Source organism: Corvus hawaiiensis, chromosome 4 (genome assembly GCF_020740725.1).
Source record: "Corvus hawaiiensis isolate bCorHaw1 chromosome 4, bCorHaw1.pri.cur, whole genome shotgun sequence".
NCBI lineage: Eukaryota > Metazoa > Chordata > Aves > Passeriformes > Corvidae > Corvus > Corvus hawaiiensis.
In genome coordinates, this window is record NC_063216.1 from 65,224,996 (window position 1) to 65,246,933 (window position 21,938).

The 21,938-nt window shown below is 39.4% G+C and overlaps 1 protein-coding gene across 1 annotated transcript in view; it reads right to left on the reverse strand.

The window, feature by feature from the left end:
* Positions 1 to 21,938, reverse strand: part of ABCD2 (ATP binding cassette subfamily D member 2) — a 44,261-nt gene that overhangs the window by 15,107 nt on the left and 7,216 nt on the right. Inside the window, exons 4-6 of the mRNA XM_048300966.1 lie at positions 19,111 to 19,279; positions 15,901 to 15,995; positions 14,330 to 14,475 (exon numbers count right to left, since the gene is read on the reverse strand). Of these exons, the coding sequence (XP_048156923.1) occupies positions 14,330 to 14,475; positions 15,901 to 15,995; positions 19,111 to 19,279 (410 nt within the window). The remainder of the gene's footprint in view (positions 1 to 14,329; positions 14,476 to 15,900; positions 15,996 to 19,110; positions 19,280 to 21,938) is intronic.

Genomic DNA, 21,938 nt, shown 5'->3' on the forward strand with positions numbered 1-21,938 from the left:
TTACAGAACTAAAGCTGCCATATAAACTAAAATTCATATGCAAGCTGGCATCAGCTGCACTGGTTTTAGTGCTGCAAACATCCATGGTGAACTGTCTGTACCCGCCCATAGTTAAACTACTTTTACCACCAGCTGGGTGAGGATGGGAATGGCAGGGGATCTGAACTCTTTGCAAATATTTGGTCATCTCTGTGTTGTGGTGAGCACCCGGATGGAGGAAAACCAGAACCACAAGTCAAATACAAGCACTGCTTGCTCCTCTTTGCTCACTGTTCTGCTGTCTGCTTATTGTGGCAATAGTATTGCTCTGGGCTGCTGCATGAACACTTGCACCAAGTGCAGTGAACCACTTACATTAATTGGGGCATTGCAAAATCTTAACTCTAAACATTAAGTAACTTCATGAAGTAATGAGATATTACATATCCACGACGCTCTCCATCTTAAATCCCAAAGGGCTTGACTTCTTGCATGTGTAGAATCACTTCACTTGCTCCAGACTGCTGCCACCTCTGGGACAGAAGAGCAACTTCAGCCGGGCTTAGAAAGTTTAAAATCAGTGGGTGAGACTGTGTAATTTAGGTGAAGCTGCAGGTAAGGGCAAGGAGGACAGAGTTACTTATCATATAATTTGTCTGGGGTTTAATACCTTACTCTTGTGAAGTATGATCCTGTGATGACTAGCAGCTCTGAGATTTAACCTACGGCAAAACAGGGAAAGCAATGCTCAAACACACTGTGCCAGGACATTTGGTGCCATGCTGTTTACTGAGTCACCAGCCCTGCTTCCTGGCACAGCTGGATTTTCCTTGTGGCCTCCCATCTAAACACACCGGTACTACCAAGCATGCCTTGCTCCACCTAGTTTGTAAAAATTACAGAAAAGCCCAGCCTGCAGTGGAATAACAAACCCCACCAATTCCTAACTAGCAGAAAGAAAGAATAGCTTATTGGTTACAGGTCTGTTCCAGGAGGTGAGCGAGCATGCTCTGCTCCCCTCATCTCATAAAAAGTCACTCATGTCCCTGAGGGGACACTTCATCTTTCTTGGCATGGGATATCTCACTTGGGGCTCCAAATCTTGACAACAAAGAGAGGCACCTCTATGGTTGATTTATTCCATTCATTTAAGGGTGGGGATGGATTGCTACCTGGGGGTGTCTTTTCCCTTGATGGGGGCACAGCCCAGGCAACTAACTAAGATAATTAATTTCTAAAGTGCTGAAGTTAGATGAGATCTCATCTAACTCATACTCTCATAATCTTATACTAAACCAGAATTTTCTAGTCATGCCTTGAAGACAATAATCTCCTTACGCATCATGGGTGCCACAAAGTTAAACACATTAAAACCTCAGGTGTTCTTGTAACTGGGGTTACATAGGCTTAGCAGGTCACTAAGCAATAAGCAGTATGGGTAACTGGATACAGCAACACTGAAATTTTGGCTTTGCCAGTAAGCTCCTTGTTAAAATACTGTTGTCATTAATTTTTTAGCAGTTTGAACAACAAAAAGTCTTTTTGTCCTAAAGTAATACTTGAGTTTAACTGGACTTAATTGATTTCTGATGGAGTTTTTCCTTTCAGCCACAGTGTCTGGGTTCCAGCCTCAAAGAAAGCACTCTTATAGACTCTGAAAGCAACTCCTCTGCCATGCTGAGGTAATGTCTTTGGTGGTAATAGCTCTACAATTGTTTTCTTTCTTTCTCTGCTTTCTGAAAAAAGATTTCTATGCCATTTTTGAGTTACTGGATTTAAGACCATTAATCCTTTTGTAAAGCTTTGGTGTCAAGCCTCCAAAAGCTAAGAAAACTTATTCATTCTTGCCTGTTTTTCTGGGATATGAAGGCATTTATTGGATGAGATACTTTCAGTTCTCATAAACTGATAGTTTTGCAGTCAGTTTGACAGCTTTACCGCATGACCAATTTTAGCTTGGTGCACTTAGCACTTCACCTTGCAGCATTGTGACTTCATTCTGCTAGAAACAAGCTTATGGCTTCCTCCTTCCAGTGCAGGCTTTAAAGAAAGATAGTATCAAGAATCTGCCATCTGAAGCCTGTGGTATGGACAATTCCCCAGGGTCCTTGTGACACATGACATTGTGTACAATCCTGGCATAATAATTGAGAAAACACAGGGGGAGGACAAGCTAGTGCTGCTGATGCTACAGTTTCTTCACTGCAGTCAGCTCTGGGAAGGGAAAAGGGGGCGGATGCTACAGAACATTCTGCAGGACATACCAGCCCTTGCGTTTCCAAACAGAGGACTTATGTGCTGGAGATGTTTGCATGGAGAAAAGGCTATCATGCAATTCAAAGGGACTGTAGATCACTGCACATGGTAGCCAGGCTGTACTGACATCTAGTAATTCTCTGATGTCTTGAAGAGCAGAGGACTTCACACTTTGGGGTAGCAAGTTAAGTGAGACAACTTGCTCAGATGTCAAGAAATTTCTGTTCCAAAACCAGAACAAGCCATATCCACTTGAAATATTTCCAGTGCTTCCTGAATGCATTCAAAGGTGTTTTCATCTTCCGTGCAAAATAAATTGTGCTGACAGAACTGATACTCTGTCCTGACATCCATAATTTTATTTTAAAGAATTACAGCAAGCAATCAATGTGGAATCTGAGAGTCTGTAAAGCAATCTGAATGGTCACAGTCTTAACTACAAGCACCCTGGAATAACAAAGTGACCAAAAATAAACCATAATTAGGTGTCTGGCATCAGAAGTTAAAGGGTGTTAGTTCAATGTAAGTACCCAAGGAACTGCCCTCAGGTACGGTCTAAAGCTCACCTTTAGAGGTTTATTATTAACATTTAAATTAACATTTCCTCCATGGCAGGTAAAGTCTAAAAATGTGTGGCTTGTGGTTCTGAGACCCATCTGCATGGCCCCGACTGAGCGATTAATACCTGATTTGCCATTTGCTATCCAAGTGTGTTTGCAGTTATTATTGCAATATTATTCTCAGAGATATGCAAAGTTATGTGGAGGAATTATGTACAAGCAACTATAAACACTTGCCTGACCCACATAAAAGCATCTGTCTCTGGCTGACAAGATGCATCTCTAATACATCCAAGTGAGAGAGAAAAAGGGGAACACTACACCTGGGATTCTCCTTTTCAGATAAATTGCAGCTTGGATTTTCAAAGGAGATTGGATGGCTTCAGAATGTAATTCAGCATGCTTTATTTGACAACTAAAATAAAATGTATTTCAAATTTAGGCATCTCTATTTAAAAAGGTGATACTGGAGCCCAAGCCCCAGCCATGGGGATATCTTCCTAGGAAACTTGAAAGACCTTAAGAAGTCAGTGCTTGCGCTGAAGAATCTCCAGTTCAGAAAGTCAAATGTTGTCTAATTCCTTGGAAGGTTCAGCACAGCATGGAATATTAGAGCAACAGTTTTAAGTCCAACACAAAACCCTGCAGCTACTAGAGATGCAAGAGGAGGACCTGTATGACAAGTTTATGGTTAGCATAGCTCTTCCAAGAACTGGGTTCAGGTTTAGTTCTTCTCAGCTTGCAGCACATCAGATTGCTATTTTTCTAGGCTAGTGTCCTGGCTAAAAAGGAGTCAAACAGAGGGCACCTTCTAATCTTCCCACTGAAGCAAGGAAACTACTGTTAAGAGGCAAGAACCACATGTTCAAAGAGAGTGTTATTGGAAAGAGCCTAATTATATACTATACTAGTCAGCGTCCTCAACCGGAAGAAGGGAGACTTTAGTACCAGTCTTTTTTTCCCCAATGCTCTTTAAGGTAAAATCCAGTAACTATCCTAATCCTTCAGTAGCACTGTAAAAATACTTAAAGGGGATTCCAATCTTATTTAGGTGCCTGCTCTCAGGAGAGACAAATGGGTTTAACATTTAGCTCTCAGTTTGGCACCTAAGCTGCAGTAAGTGGCAGAAGATCAGACATACTTTTATACTTAGAGATTCCTACAGGTTAACTCTAGGTGGCTCCCTTTACCTACAACATAAATATTTTGGATCATTTTTCAAAAGCTCGACATCTCTGCCTGACCATCTAGGGGATCCCCCCATATTTGAATTCTCCATCACCTTGCTTGCCAAGACTGTAATTTTAGGAGGCGCTCTACTTTGTCTGGAATCACCTCAGCAAAACTCCAGTTATTGCAATGCTCCTGATTTAGATTAATAGTAAAAACTCCAGTTTTCACCAACAGTAATGCTTGATCAACGGAGATCAACAAGAAACAACAGCTTCCACCAATTAAAGTAACTGAATTCTTAGTAATTCTTCGATGACATTAATAAAATAAACGGAAAAAAAAAAGATGGCACCACCACTACAAATTTGAGAAAATAAAATGTCTTGAATGAAAGTGAATTAAGTTCTTTTTCAGTAGTGTTGTATCCACTACTCTCACACAGAAGGTGCTATCATCAAAGAGTTAAAAAATAATAAATAATAGCTATCAAAATTTTAAAAAACACAGCAGGCTGTTTATTACATTGTGTCTAGTTCAAGGGATTTTAGGGCCAGCTAAAGTTTCAGTAACCCTTCTAAATATATAAATAATTGTTCTGTCTTTAAACTACCCTACACTGAACTTTGCTCTCCACTCATACAGAACTAGCCAGAAACATCCTCTAAATATTTCAGATAGATCAGTTACCTGAGTGGAAAATCCTACCAGAGCACTAAAGACCATAATGCCAAGGAACATAGTTAACAGGAAATGAAATGCACAGTATGAAAGCCTGAATTCTCAATGCATATAATTAGAATCTGGTATCAAAGGCTGAAAAAAATCACATTAATCACTCTGTGGCTTTTTTTTTTTTGTGAAAAAGCTGTGCACATTTCTGCAAGAAAACAATCTGGGAGCACACAATAACCAGAAAGGTAAAAGAAGCCTTTAAATTAAAGTGCTATTCATACTCAGGTATCATCTCATCTCTTGATTTTTCACTATTACCAAGATCATGTGTAGACAGAATATTACTGGAACTGGCCAGATGGCAAAAAATGTTCAAGGTGAACAATTCGCATAATTATTCAGTTCAGTCTGTTTGAATCTTGTGATTGGCAGAGAAAACACAAAAACACATGTATAATTAAAATCAGATTCCAAACGATTGCTACAAAATTTTAGCAGCTAATGCATTCTGAAATAATTATACCACATGCAATGAATCAATCAAATGAAGGGAAAATACTCTCCTTTTCTTAAACTTCCAGTGTTTGCACACCCAGTCTTTTCATACCTCTGGCAGTACTGATGATAAAAGGATTATCTGGATGGATGATCATGAAGATCAATGAATTGAAGAAAGAACAATGAGCTGTTCTGGATAAGGTTCTAGCCTGCCAGTCCCACCAGGCATACTCTAGCCTAAGAGGTGTTTCTGAGTTTTACCACAGCAATGTAACACAACGAGCAAGTTTCCCCCTTTTAGAATGATCCCAAGTTGTTCATAGTTTTGTAGATGAGAAGTGACAACTTATTTCACAGAGAAGAGGAAGTGTAGACAGCAAAGCCTCTAGACCAAAGGCTGGTTTTGCTTTGGGTTTCTACAGTGCTTAGTTGTCCATGGCCTAACTTTTTCCATACACAAGTATTCATAGAGCAATAGTGTGTCTGCAGTGAAACACCTGCCAACAAGTGAGAAGCCACACACTGCACTGACTTCCTTCTCTAATCTGCTGTGAAACACTGCATTACACAGGACAGAACGTGACAGAATAGAGACACACCATGTATATGGATACATGGAACATTATTACAGACATTTTATAAGCATTATTGGTATGTGACGCCACTCTGCAAGGGAGCTGTAGTAATAAGCAGAAACAAAGATTGATATGGAATAATTAATGCAAAATGTTAGGCAAATAACCAAGCCTGGGAAAGTCTTCCCTCTTGGGGAGGCCACATTCCCATCTAAGCTAGGTAGGTGCACACATGATGAACTGAACAAAAAATCCCACCTGCTACATTCTCCCACAAGACATGACATAATTATTGGCATAAGAACAATGAAGTGAAAAATCCAGTATTGTGGGGACTACTCAGCATTGTCAGCAGGAGAGATTCATCTCACCTAGAAGTTACTTTTGTAAGTCTGAGTTAGTTACCCCTGGCCGTCTTTGTAGTCAATGGTGTCCTCTACTGAACTGGGCCTAGTACACAGGACAAGCAGCTGCAGTGATTCCAGCTGGAAGACTGTTGTGCATTATGGAGTTGGTGATCTGTGGAACAGTTGCCTTGAGTGGGCCTGTGCTATACTTTGCTGCACTGTGTTAAGTTCTGCTGCACCCAGAGCTTGGCCTTCAGGCCTGTGCTGCACTGCACTTATCTCCTGGGTGCAGGATAAACTTTGTCAGCTAATCTTCATAGAGGAGCCTGCAAGCAGCTGCCACCTGGCACCAGCAATTACACTGCCAGCGTGTCCTTGTCTTTATCTTGGAGTGAAGCAGCATGTTCTCATGGCAACATCCTTTGGTCTGACAGTAGAAGTGACAAATGGCATTGTTTACTTCTAAGAGAATCCTACCAGAGCACTCAACACTACAGTGCCAAGGAACCTTAGCACAGATGGGACCAAGTGTAGCATATGCTGCACTGACTAGGTCTGTCTGATGCTGCACAATGCTGGGCTCCTAGCATCTGATGGGATTCAAGTACCACAGAACTGATGAAGGGACTGGATCATCTCTCCTATGAGGAAAGAGACCTGAGGGTGTTCAGCCTGGAGAAGAGAAGGCTCAAGGGGATCTTATCAACTTATATAAATACCTGAAGGGAGGGTGAAAAGCGGACAGAGCTGGGCTCTTTTCACTGGTGTCAAGTGACAGGATCAGAGCAAATGGGCACAAACTGAAACAGGAGATGCCATATGAGCATCTGGAATCAATTTTTCACTGTTACGGTGATCAAGCACTGAAACAAGTTTCCCATAGAGAGGCTGGAGAGTCTATCCTTGGACATATTCAAAATCTGGACATGGTCTTGGGCAAACAGGTTTAGCCTACAGGCAGTCAAACACAGAACTAGAAACTAAGAAATGTGTCAGAGTGAGCAGACCATGGAGAAGCTTGGAGAAGGATGAATGACCTTGGAGCTGGACACAGTTCTGAAGTTCTGGAGCCCAGGACACAGGGGCAGGCAAATGGCAAAGCCTAAAGGGCATGGGAAGAACTACTACCTTCTTCTGAAGGAGGAGGTGTTGGCTATGTCTACTACCTGGATTTTTTAAAACATAGAGCACTGTAATGGAGCTTCTGGTTGAAAACTATAGTAGGAAGGAGAAAGGACTTATTCCCAGGGAAGTTGATACCAGTTGTTATTAGAGCTTTCAGCTGTCCTTGCCTTACAAAAGCCAGCATCCTTTCAGTCTTTTCATATTAAGCTTTTTATGTCAGGGAGATTTTGTAGTTTATGCTTCCCAGTGCTTCCCACTGTTAGGTAACCAAATCGTTTCTCATTACTTGATATGCATAAGGCATTTGAAAGTGTGCTTTATGATGCTCCTGGGTAAAATATTATTGAAATAGTAAACAGCTGCCATTCTGTTCATCTGTGAAAGATCCTTTGTTGCACAGTTGCAAGGCAGGTGCATTAAGCTGGAGGTAACTGCTCAAGCTGAACAGAGTTCTAATGGGAGCTTAGCAAAGAAACTAGGTCATGTAAATGCAACCACCAGATTACTCCCTAAAATGCAACTTTGTCTGTACCACTGCTAAGCTACACAGAGTTCTCAGTTAATCCCTGGGTGAATTTGTTCCCCTGGCACTGCTACTAAAACTAAATTTTAAAGGCAAAAGAAGTTGTGGATACCCCATCCCTCTAAATGTTCAAGGCCAGGCTGGACAGGCCTTTGTGCAACCTCGTCTAGTGGAAGGTGTCCCTGCCCATGGCAGGGGTTTGGAAGTAGATGGTCTTAAAGGTCCCTTTTAACCCAAGGCATGCTATGATTCTATGAGCTGCTTGTATCAGCAAAATGAACCTGACACAGATCAAATAGATTGTCACTGTTTTGCAGGATAGATCCTATAAGTACCAGCCATGTATTCAGTTCTTATAATCTATTAATGACTTGGTAATTATGTTTGTCAAGCCTGACAATGTACTTTAAAAAAGTTCAAAGCTTATTTTTCCTAGTTTTTAAATGAAGTTCCATAAACAGTTTGGCACATACATGGATGCCTGGAGGAAAAGTTGAGTATGTATCAACATATCTCAGTTCCTCACCCACATTTAGTCTTCTTGGTATCTCCCATAGCCACAGCTTGCTCCAGACATGCCCCAGTCTGAAGGCACTGAGGGATCAAAACCCCAAAGAATGCTGAAGTCCTTCACAAATACCAGTTTAGCAGTAGCCCTTAAATGTGGGATTTATGTAAATACGTTTTAAACCCAAACTAAATCCCAATGCAGCAAGTTGACTACATACTTCAATCTGGAATTTATGCAACACTTTCCTTAATAACAGAAAATACCTGTAAACTATGCTTTAATCAGCTGACTCTTGTGTCTGGGCAGTAGAGAAGACACCTGGCATGGCTCGGGGGGAGAAGCAACTAACACACAAAACCATTTCCCACCTCTGACTATCAGCATTGGTCAATTTTGTACATGATGTCCTACCAAGAGGTACTGCCATTACTTGTGAGCAGTCAGCACACAGACCTAATAATAAACATTCAAACTTTACAGCTGTGAGTGAGCCTTCAGAGGAAATGGAGAGGTTTCACAGAGATCCTGGCAGGCAAAGCTTCAGCCAACCTACAGGGCAGCAAGGCAAGAACTTTTCTGTTCTAGCTGAGGAAAGATGGAACTTTCATCAATCAGGAAGGATAAGTGCAAGCATTTCTATAGGAATGCCAAAAAGATGAAATGGAAGAAGCTGTGCCCTGGCCAAGGGGAGAGCCTGACAGCCCTATCAGATGCAAGGCCACAGTTTCTAACAAACAGCAGAACTGAGGTAAGCTGTCTGGAACAGATTAATCTCAAAAGAGGAAAAATAAGATACAAAGTAGCAGGCAATTTTTAAAGCATAACTATATCAAAATAGTATGCAAACTATTGCACACAGTATGAAGTGCGTTGTGTTACGTTTTTTGTTAATGCTTATCTACCAAAGACCTTTTTCTCATCTGTCAGATAAGCGGTGAACTTTGGAAATAAACACATTGAAAAGGAGCATCATGAACTTGGTAACAGCAAGTCTGACAGACAGATCCAGTGTGCCAGGGAGCAGGTATCTGTAGGGCATGATATGAACCAATGGCAAAGTATAGAAGGAACAAGTCCATGTGGTGCTGCACTATGAGCAAAATGCTGAAGGGCAATGACAATTGCTGGTGCACTGTTGGCATGTGCAATCAGAGTCCAGCTTAACTCCAGCTGACTCAACTAGAAGGATCATAGTTAAAGACAAAGCAGTATTAGCTGACAACAAATTAGGATGTGCAGAATACAACATAGGACAGAGACATCTGAGCCAATCTAAGTGAGATGAGGCAACAGAACTCGTATAGGCATATTTGCACAGCAGTTCATTCAGGCTACTTCTGCAGCAAACCACACACTAATGAGAAAATAGTCTGATACAGAAGAACCATTAGACACATACTCCATTTGCACAAACTTCCATATGTCATATAGGTTATCTGAAAGTGAAAAAAGCAATTTTCAAGATTAAATTGTTTACATAATCAAGAACTGTTTCAGGATGAGAGTGGCCACTACTAACTACTCCATGCTTAAGACAACATTTGAGTTGCACTATAATCTTCAAATTTTCATGTGCTTGTAATGTAAAAATTACTTTTATTTCATCACTTTATTATTTATATCACTTAGAACTGGAACATTCTTGCTTGGTTTCATCCACATGATGAATATCCTTGGACTACCTGAGGCAAATCACATCAGACATTTGGATTACTCGATAGATCTAAGGAGAAGAAAAATATCTCTGTAGCTGATGCAATTTTTTTTTAGTATCCAAGGATATTTTTAGAATACAAAAGGAAAAATGCCAGACAGGAAAAGACTTGTAAATGAACTCCAGATAAAATACCAGAAATAAAGCAGATGTATGTGAAACCAAAAAGCCTAGGAGGGCCAGATAAACCTTTAAACTGTTCCATTTCATACTATCCTAGCATTAACAAGAAGGCAGCGAGATATAGGTATATAAATTTTAAATTACAAAGAACAAACAACACTTAATACCAGTTTATCTTTGGTTGCCTCCCTTTTAGCATTTGATAACCCTGGTGTTGAAAGAAAGAAATGTTAGAGATCTACTTGAATGAGCAATAGCAGGAGAGAGAGAGAATACAGAACTGGACCATTGCTGTGACTGCTGAGAAATTGGCTAGGTCTTCTACTAGAATGGCACACACAGTAACAGAGAAACTATGCATGCTACTGGAGAAACACACCTCTCCCAAAAATACAATAAAAACAATCTAGAGAGAAAAACCAGTGACAATGGATGAGGAGAAAGTAGTACAATGTATTACTCCAGGCTCTATAGGAATCAGTCCTCAAGAAAGACAGAGAAAATGCTGATGGACGTTTTAGATATGTGCTGTGCTAGGAAGACTCATGATCAAAGGTTATGGAACCAACAGAGACTGCATGAGACATGCCTCCATGCAAATAAGACAATATGACACAGCAGGCAGAAAATTATTAACAATTTAGCTCAATAACCCAGTGGTAATTAGAGCTTTACTGCAGCTTTATGGTGTAGAGATATTGAGGAATATTCCTGTGCTGTTGTCAAGGTAACCTGCAAGTATGTAGGTGTGAAATTTTGCTGGCATTTATATCAAACTAAGGAAATGAGCGCCAACATGTGCAGAATCGGTTTCCTTACAACTGAAAAAGCTGAGAATTTTCATTGGAGAGCAAGAAAAGCTGGAGTAAATGCTAGGAGGAATTGTGTGCTAGAGCTCTTTAGTTCCATGGAGATGGAGTCTCCTCCCAAGTTTAAGACCAACAGAGTAGAAACAGGCCACAGTCTGGAGAAATAGGCTACTTTCAGATAGGCTATGAGAGCCTAATTCCCAAGTGCTTCAGATAAATCTCGTGGTATATCTTTAGCATGTTAGCATATTTTTACTCATGTTACCCACTATATACTTTTGTTAATTATTTATTATTTAAAATGATGTTTCTGGATTCTGATTGGAATCGTGATTCCTTACCAACTAGAGTGCCACAAGTATTTATTTTTTCATTCATGCTACATTCTTGGCCAGTTGATTAAAAGAGCAATGCAAAGAGGTGGTTAACACAAATGAATTTTACTTTGCAAAAGAGGGACAGAAAGAAGTAGAAGAATGGGTAAGAACATATACTCTGCCAGTTACTCAGTCTCCAATGAGATCTGACAATTTGTTGAGGTGTGACCAGTTCCTAGCACTGATACAACAAGCTGCTTCAGGCACCAAATGATGCTGGATTGCTTAAAGGCTCTTAAAGCTTCCCTCTCTTCTGCCTGCCCTCTCTTCTGCCCACTCTCCTCTTGGACAGGCCTATCAGGGACAGTGGCAGAGCCCCTGAAATTCCTGAACTTTTCTCCAAAAGGGCATTTTTTTCTCCCCAAAAGGACAGTTTGTCCTATCAGCGTCCACCAGAACTATGACTGATTACAGACAAATTCTGCGAGGCCTAGCCCTATATAAGGGGAGACAAAATGCCCTCACAGTGATTCACAGCAAAAGATAAAAAAAGCAGTATAATTATGCTAAGTAATCTAGAAACCCAAAAAGACAGGGATTCTTAAGGCTCTGTTTTAAAGCCTACAAACCACTAAGTAATGCTAACTACAAGCACTTGCAGTGTGGATGAAATTTGGAGTATACAATGAGCTAATTCACATTTTAATTAATCAGTTATGTGTGTAGCTTTTGAACTCGACAAAGACACATGATTTCCCACACATTTCTGGAATACAATGCTGGAACATTAAAAAACAGAAATGAAAAAATAATCTTTTCAGTGAGCTCCTATTTACTGTGGAGTATTTTGTTACTCAGTAGTCACTGTATTCTCCACCATTCATGTGTGCAGATGAGGCTTCCCACGTTTGACTCAAAATGGGCTGATGCAGAATTAAATTCAGCCACAGGAATGCAGATGCTTCAATGGTAACTGTGTCCACTAATGGAAAGCTGTCTTCTATGTCTTAGACCAGAGATGTAATGTATACACATAAACACAGGGATGTCATCCTAACTTGCTGCTCTGATAGACATCCACCAATTCAAGAGCCTTCTGCTGTCCCACAGTTTTCACCTATCCACCAAACAAAAGAGTGAGGAAGGCTGATGCCAGGTTGATCCCATCCCACCACCTCCCAGACCCTGTCAGATGGAACATGTTCCAGAACATTTTCCAGATTGACAGGAATAATTTTCACTAAAGTTATGATGAAATATAAACATGATGAAATGTAGGCAGGGCACTCTACTTTTCAGTCTAGAATTCACAGAATTTTATCTAAGAAAAATAAACAAACAGAAGGTAATCCTGATAAAGCAGCAATTTTCACAGGGTTAATAAGCAAAATTAGCACCAGCAGGACCTTACAAAACAAACCTCTTTAATTTGGGGACTTCCGGACAGTTAACAAACCACTACAAAAATCCTAAATATATACTAGAGCCAGGGACAGACAAAAACCTCCAAGTGAATGTGTGATTTATTTAGGCCACAAATAAATGAACTGTTAAAACACTCACAGGTAGATTACAGGTTAAAAAAAAAGAAGCCTGGACCACATAAGACAATCCACACAAAAGCCCTAAAACTTTTGCAGAAGAGTCCTCTCAGTCACTAGTCACTCACTGTTGTCCCATTTACCCAGACACAGCTCTGTCCCTTGGGAAGGGAATCACAGAGCTCAAGAAGAGCCACAGAGCTGAGCTAAGAAAATGTCCCTTGGATTCTGCAAGGACATTGCAGCAGGACCCTTCCTCTTGGGGACTCTACTAGGATGGACTGCATGTGCCAGACCCTACATGGCTTTGGTCAAGAGGGCTGCAAGATGTCAGGTGAAGTCTGACCAAAACTTTTTGAAATGTTTCAAAGAAGAGGTCTGCTGGACAAACTTTTCCAGCACTGCAAAGTTAGAGGAAGCAGCTAACAAAGAACCATGTTTATGGAAAGGAAAACTCAGCAGATGTGATTCAACCCCCTCCACCAGCACCTTGGCAAATACACGTGAATGCAAGGTGAGTCTGTATGCTTTCACAGAATAAAGGGAACAAAAGTAAAGGGAAAGGGGTGTAAGCAAGCCAGCCACAGATGTTGATCTGAGGAGGGGGCTGGGATCACACAGAGGAAGGACGAGGCTGAAACTCAAGATTTTCTTCAAGAAAAAAATCCAGATTAGCTTTTGTTCTGAGTAAACCCATTTTAAGGATGTTCCACAGAATGCGTATTCTGAAATAATGTTTTGAAAAACATTTAATAAAGTGTTTTGCTCAAAACTCCTGAATAAAACTCTTGAGTGAATCAGAAAAATGACAATGGCTAGCAATAAATTACACAGATATTTGAAAAAATTATAGAGCAGTATTCTTTGCTACCTTCACCTGCAGCAAGCAAAATCTACTGATCAGTTACATTTCCATTCATCTTAATAGCTTGTACCTTTTAAACAAGGCTACAAACTGTTATCATGAATACTTCTTTTGCACATGGGAAGAAATGAACTACAGGAAGCAAAGATTCAGCGTTTGACTTTGCTTTTGCAAAACAACATAGTTAAATGTCTCTAAGGAAATATTCTACAACCAATTGCACAAGAGTATGTACTGAGAGTCCAACAGCATGTCAGAGTATAAAGAAAGCACAACAAAGCCAAGCTTCCATTAGTGAAACGTGCACATATGACTAAAAAGGCAATCTGCAGTTACTGTTGGATTGCATTGTGCTCTTGCAGTGTGAAAGTTAAGTTTTGGTTACTTCAACACTTAAGAATCAAACCACTCTCACTTGTCTTGACCCTTGGCTTTAAAGGAAATCAGATTTGAGATATACTAGGTCTATTTAAAATTTCTTTCAGAGTCCAGTCTGTTCCCATGATCCCAACTATTCAAGTCTTTAGCCATCTGAGGAACACACACATGTGAGCCCTTTCCAATGACTAATGATGTTGCATCACCAATGAGAAAAGATCTCTTTTTTTTAACACACTTCACACAGCTGAGGTTGTGCTTACCACCTTTTAACTTGGGTGTACACATCACAGATTAAAAACGTGAGAAGGGTCAAAATTCATGTAACCAGGTAGGAGGCATCACCTTCAGCAAGACACATACCTTTGTGGTATATAAAACATGTGTTGTGGAGGAGGCTTGTAGAGAACTCCTTCATAGACAGGCCACAAACCACTTAAAATTCTGAAGAGCGAACTCTTTCCACAGCCATTAGGTCCAGTGATTAAAAGATTCATCCCCTCCTCGACCTGCAAAGGAGGTGAAAATTCAATGATGTTACTATGCAGCCTATGTGGCACAAGAGAGTCTAAGACCCCTAAGAGGGAGTTACATAAGCATTTATATAAAATTATCTACCAATTTCATTGATTAGCTACATGTATTCATGCAACTATTCTGGAAACAGCGGCATTAGATAAAATATGTGGGCTGAGATAATGAAAATAATTTCTATTATGTCTGAGTATCTCTATAAACTAATGCTTACATTAATATATAATAGTAATGCTTATAATAATATGTTATTATATACATGTAATGTAATATGTAATATGATTATATTACAGCATCAATAAATCACAGTCAGAATCAATTGTTCTAATGCAGATTAGGTCCAAAGGTGCTAACAGTGTATCAAGCAGTACTGTGCCTATCTGTGATATTAATTGCAGGTATGGGAGGCCAATCAAGTGATTTGGAAAATTTATTTCACATTGCCCCTTCCCACTTAATTACCTATGTTAACTTGGCTGTGATGCCAAGTGATTTTTTTTTATTCATTTGACCATTACCCTGTGTATATATGAGCGTAGATTTATGCATAATCACAATGTCATTATCTATGTTTTACAAAAATATACTGACTTCTATATTTTCTTTGTTTCTGTCTCTCAAGACAAATGAATAAATATAAACGTCTGCTTGATCATAGAGTTGTAATTTTACAAATCTGAAATTCCTACACTGAAGTTGTTGCAAGTTTGCCATAGCTAGGACCCTTTCCTCCTAGTTCCTAATTCAGAGGAAAAGAAACACCTTGCTTTAGCTAAATTAAAAGATCTGCTGGAATTGTTCAATTTATTTCTGATAACTTCAACTCTTTTTAAAAAGAACGACATCTGCACTGGAACATCAGATCAGGATACATATGGGAGTAATTCAGTAAAGGTCAGTCATTAAAATTGTGAACAAGCACCAAGAGGTGTCTGGAACAGGTTTTTAAAAACAATACAAGTTTCTACTGAGTAAACGCTCCCCTATTGGGCTTGTGAACTATGCTGTAAGCTGTTAGTCAGCACGGCTCTTTGTGGTGATCAAGCAAAACTATGGATTTGATTTTTTCACTGCTGCTGTGCCTCAGACTTTTAAAGAAGACTTTGTGAGTAAAGCACCCCAATTTGATTGAAATTAACTAAAGATGGATGCATACTCCCATACACACCTTTAAAAATCTCAGGTTGGCTTTTCACCTGGCAACAGCAACAGAAATCCTCCCTTCTCTTTCTCTGAGCAAACTACGTATGTCTGCCTCTATTGAGCTACTATGCCTACCTTTCTGGACTTCCCCTTTTATCCATATGCTCCTCCAAGTACTTAACATAAGGTATATGAATTCTGTGCTGTTTATGTTAATGTGATGGCAACAATCAGAAGATTCTTGCATATCATCTTACTTTGAAGTTTAGTCTGGAAACCACCACATCGCCATTCGGAGTAATTATAGGAACATTTTCACAAATAATTCCTTGATCAACATCAATTACTTTCCCTAGAAAGAAAAAAAATAAAAATTCGAGTTTGTGAAACCTTTTATTAACCAATCATTTGTGACAGCCTCTGTGCACAACTGAGTATATTTTCAAGTAAGGACTAGTGTTTGAAACTACTCTTTTATGTGCTCCAGGTTCCCCTAGTGGAAAATCTGTATAATAAATCTTAGCTAGTCCAAAAGACACTGTTAACAGTAGGCAAGAATGTGCAATGAATCCTAAATTAGATCCTAAACACAATGCACAGCATGCATCATAAATATGTGATGCACGATAAAGATGTGTTCATTCAAATTCTACCTGTATTTTCTGTATTCTGTTTTAAATAGCTGTTTAATACCAAGCAGTAAAAAAGTTCAAGGACACTCTTAGCCACAGGCAGACCAGTTAAACTTATTTTGAGGATTTAATTAGGAATCACTACCAGCTCTGAAAGTCAGAGTACCTTTCAGTCTCCTCCAGCAACGAAAGCAAAGGAGCAAACATTTAATGGCTTGCTTCCATCTCTTTTTAATGCCACAGACACTGTAAACGTGCCTTGTAAGTATTTGGAGAAACTCATGTACATTTCAGTCAGGTAGGTACACTTGGCATTTGGATTTCTGGAAAATTAAATATACAATCTCTATTGGACATTTGGGTACTCTGCAACACAAGGACTTTGAATTTAACTGTCCTGGAAACAGTAAAAGAATAAAACTAACTAACTTCTCAGTCACCTGTTAATGGCCTTGTCTAACAGAACCTGACTAGCTGGATTCCTAGAAAAATATTAGAAATTACCTTTATAGACAAGATGCAAAGGAAAGACATTTTTCTTTGTATTAGAAAGCTGTTTATTTATAATTTAAACCAATCTGAACAAAGAAAAATGTAACAAAGGCCAAGTTAGTTAGTTAATTATAAAAGGCTTGCATTTCCTTAAGTTAGGGTTAGTCTTACATTTTTCATTTAGAGGTACTTTGTTCAATTGCTTTCGACTTTGCCAAACTATAACAACCCGGGCAGAAATTTTTATGCCAAGTATCAGTCCAAGCACTCTTTTATCCTAAAAGCAATTTTACTTAAAACAATTCTGTGGTGTACAGCATGAGATTATGGGGGAAAAAGTGTTTTTCTGTTAAAAACAAATTACTTTGATACAGTGGAGAGGTTGTAGTTAAAATAAATCTACGATAAAATATACTCAGCTAGTAAGAATTAAGTGAACTTAATTCTCATTTCCTAATCCTAACTTCACAGCATTTGATTGCAACTTTAGCATGCTTTTAAAGTATATTTATGTGTAATCACAAACACAATTGGACAGTATTTGTACAAGATGTACAAAATTCTATTTAATTTTTAGAATTCTGAATTATTAGATACACTATAAGGCAGTATTATTATCTGTAAAATACTATTATCATTTTCATATTTTCACACTATTACTGACAACAGTAAATGCAAGGCACAAAACAGACATTGCTTAGTTACAAAGACATACTGGATGATTCAAAAGGAAATTATTATTATGTGTTCAAAGAGCCATTGGGGAAGCTGAATATTAAGATTTTTCTTCTCTAACAATACAGACACATACACGTATGTGAGCACGTGTACTTTTATCCACACACAATCCACTCTTCAGGGATTACTGAAGTATCATGACCCAAAGAAAGGAGGAAAACCAGTATTACAATAGGACTTGTCATAAAATAATGTGGAGCCTGTGGCCTAGATTCATCTGGCCTAAATTCTTCTTAAATCCTTGTGCTCAATGCTTGGTCTTGGCTAGCTGCCTCTGAGAGCTACAACTACTCAAGAGCAAATGCTAGTCACCATGGCTTAGGAGGAATTCAGACTGGATGAAAAGTGTGACTGTAGTAGAATGAAATCTTGGGAAAAGGTTGCAGAGAAAAGAGGAGTGGGGTTTAGATATAGTAGACCTAAAGGGAACATGAAGAGCACACTTGCATATCTGAACTGTATTTGGTTTTGATTTTAAACATAGTTATCTAAAAAGACCCCCCAAAATACTTTGTTGCTCCAGGAACTACAAACCTTTTCTCATGTACATAACAAAATGCAACAGTTATAAAATGCCATTTCTTTTAACATCACCCAAGTATTACCAAGATCTACAAGATTAAGACATCAGCTATTTCCACACCTATCCACCATGCTGCATCAGACTTTGTTATGATGAACCTTGTCAGAAGACCTTTGAGAAATATGAGCTGAAGGGCAGCACTGTTGAAATCACTGCAAGAAGTTATGTCACAAAGAGCCCTTTGGGGCCTGTAACTCTACTGACGCTTAACTTTTCAAAAGCTAAAGGGAGAGAATGAGGCTTTTCAACACCACAGACGGCAGCAGCAGAAATGGTATGTTGGGAAAATGAAGAAAAACCCATTGCAAAAGCTGCCTTTAAGTACCTCAGAGAGAAGATGGATGCGAGAGGCAGAGAGGTGGCACGTAATGGAGCAAAATAAGAAACAGATGTACAGAGAAAATGCTCCAGGGAGGGTGGAGACAGAAAGACAGTGGCACCAGAAAGACACAGGGTGGGGTCAGGAGGGAAAAAGTATATATTGATCAAATCATTTGGGAGGTGAGGAGAAGGGTAAAGTTGTCATTTTCAGTTGAGATTCCCACTAAATTATGAAAAAATATGCACAAGCTGATCTTTAATAATGGAAAACACAGTATTTTTGGGACAAACTACTGAACCAATCTGTCTTTTTCCTCCTATCTCAAACAAAATAATGTGATGGTTAAAGATGAAAATGCTACAGTCTCAGCTTTCTGAAAAAAATGAACTATCTGAGGAAAACAGGCACTGTCAGTGTAAAAATACTAAGATCACCATCACAAATAATAGTTTAGTTGAAATGCCTTTTCATTGAAAGTTTTTACAGAAAACATTTGAGCCATTTTGTGTATTGGAAAAGCACACCATAAGGGCAGAGTCATAAGGCAGCAGGGGGTTAAAATAGAAGGCAACATGGCCTCTGGGGCATTAAGGCTGAGAGGATGATTAGTTAAAGAAAAAACCCTCTTTCACCTCCCGTCTCACGGCACCGTGCCTCCCCCACCACCCCTGGGAAATTCATACAAATATGAATTAATTACCTTTGATTTCTAAGGGCCCATCAATGTGCAACTCTGCTTTATCTTCACTCCTGCTGTTGTTTACAGACCCTTGAATAACAGCAGTTCTTTTGTAGATACCTCTTTTCACCTCCTCAAAGACTGAGAACATGTTGTAGACACGGGCAGTGTAGCCTGCTAGCTCAGTGACCTGAGAAACAACAAGCGCCTCATTTCAGTTATACTTCACAAATTCTACAAATGAAATGTCTGGCCAAAGATCAACATGAGCAACAATGTATCCTTCAACACCTATCGATTTGCATTTCTCGAAATTCTGTGCTAACCCATATGCCACCTGTAGCTCCTACCAACCAGCAGGAAGGACAGCTTGAATCAAGCCCATGTAAGCTATGATAGCTCCAATAAATGAAGAGGCTGTAGAGACTGCTCATATCTGTAAAGTCTTCAATGAGCAGAGAACAGCTACTAACACATCTGAAAACAAAAAGCCTGGTACACAAGAAACAAAATCTCTGCATTTTCCAGCAAAAACAGAAGTCCAGAGAAGTGAGAAAAAAAAAGGCATCTACAATTATTTATGTTTACTTGCTTGTATTCCTGAAACCTCCTGTGGGAGAAGTGTGCTTTTCTGTGTAAAAGAGGCAGCACCAGGCCACCCTAATCTAAAATACAGTACAAACCAGAAATGAGTCTTCTATCAACTGCATGCTAAATCTGACACCTTAGAATAGAACTGGGCATTTTTAAGACAGTGAGAGCTCTTGGAAGGCTTTCTCAATTTTTTTTTTTGGTCCATTTGTCACAATTTTCACCTGGTGAATACAGAAACAACAGATCTCTGGACCTCGTAACTTCCAATTCACGGGCTATTCAAGAGCTCCTATTCAAGAGCTCCCAAAGAACCGCCTCCATCGGCTGGTAGCAAAGAATTAAGCCAAGGCCTTTTATTTTAAATATGTTACTAGATGGTTTTAAAAGGATACATTTTTTTATACAAAATGCAGAGAGGACAAGAATAGCAACAAAATTAGATCAAGATTATAAAACCCTTGGCTTGCTGTGGTTAAATACATACACCCCATGACAGAGTTCACTCACTACGGTGTACATAATTCCAAGATTATTGGAAAGAATTGGAAATAATTCTGCAATTCTTCTGTAAGTTTCACTGTTTGTGCCAGACTCAGAAGTGAGTGCCAGTTCTGGCCACATGGGCATCATTTCACTGGAAGATGATGGAGAGAATCCAGCATGTGATAAATGAAAACTTGAACCAACTATGCCCCTGGAGAACCATAACTTGAAGTAAGCTTCTCTACCATGACACTAGAAACTCCCTTTGTTCGAACACTAAATACTACCACCTAAACTATTGACTGCAAAGAAAAGTTGAGCCCACCTCATCTGCACAGTGAATTACATTGACTTGAAGGAGGCTGCCTTGGTGGATGAGGTGGGCAGGAACTGGAAATGCACCACCACTTGACGTGGGTTGAAGTACACTGTCCTTTGGAAACTGCCTGAATCATGAAATGAGAATGACAATGTGGTTGGAGTACTGTAGTGTCTCTTGAAGAGAAGCATAAATATAAAATTAAGATGGAAATTCATAGAACTGGTCCTTGGTCTCATGCTGTCTGGATTAGTATCTTACCATGTTATAAACAAAGTGAGTTTGTTCAGTTCCTCTTCTACTGCTTTGTGGGTACTTTTTTTGCCAAAAAATAAACCCATGGTTTTTCTAAGTCCTCATGTACATTATATCAATTACTTAAATGCTGAAAACAAAATAGAAATTACATCAGTGTATAACAGGTTATCTGGCAGTATCTTGAGAGCAGAGACCAAGCAGGGGAATGCTAAAGGAGCACAGGTCAAAAATCACAGCCCATTAGAAGGACTCCTTCTGAAAACAGCTGACTCTGGCTTTGTCAAAGTCTGTATCTCAAGGCGACAAAGTACCCCTCCTCTTCCAATTTACCAAGCTGTAGCTATTATGGCTGGATTCCAAACAACAGAATCCATAGTCTTTGATTAGCTGCCTAGCTAATGTGTCCCTCCTCCCACTGCACTGGGAAAAGGGGTTCCCACCAAAGGGACAAGCAAACACCAATTTAAAAATGAAGAACAAACATTCAGAAGGAAATGTTGAGGAGATTAACAGCAGTGCCTCACTTTTCTTTGGCTTAACAGCTGGCATTTAAAGAAATCCACAAGAGAGAAAACAGATCAAAGCCCAACTCTACTGGAATTTGGGTAAGAACCTGAAACAACATCTCTTGATCTTCCAGATGAACATTCTGTACTTCTAGACTATTTGTAGTCCAAGGTGAACTTTCTCCTGCTAAAAATTCTCTATTTTGCAAAATTACTTATAATTTAACAGGTTCACAAATACTGAAAACAGCCTTATAATTTAAGTGGCCTGGAAATAAGTATTCAACTCTCCTTGTTTTTCATATGGGAACAGGTTGCCCAGAGAGGTGGAGATACCCCATCCCTGGAAACATTCAAGGCCAGGTTAGATGGGACTCTGAGCAGTCCAGCATAGTTGAAGATGTCCCTGCTTATGGCGGGGGGGGTTAGACTAGAAGAACTTTAAAGACCCTTACAATTAAACTATTCTATTATTTTATGGCACTTACAACAGAAGAGTCCCAGTACATTGAAGGCAGACAGCCTGAATTCAGGTCTGTGCTCCAAACAGAAGAGGAATTTGAACTTTTATCACTCACATTCCAGGAACTTCTATCACTCTCTGATGACACCTGAACACAAGTATTAAAAATGACATCTGCATGTTGCATCATACAGGCAACCATGCACTTTAGACTCTTTGTCGACTT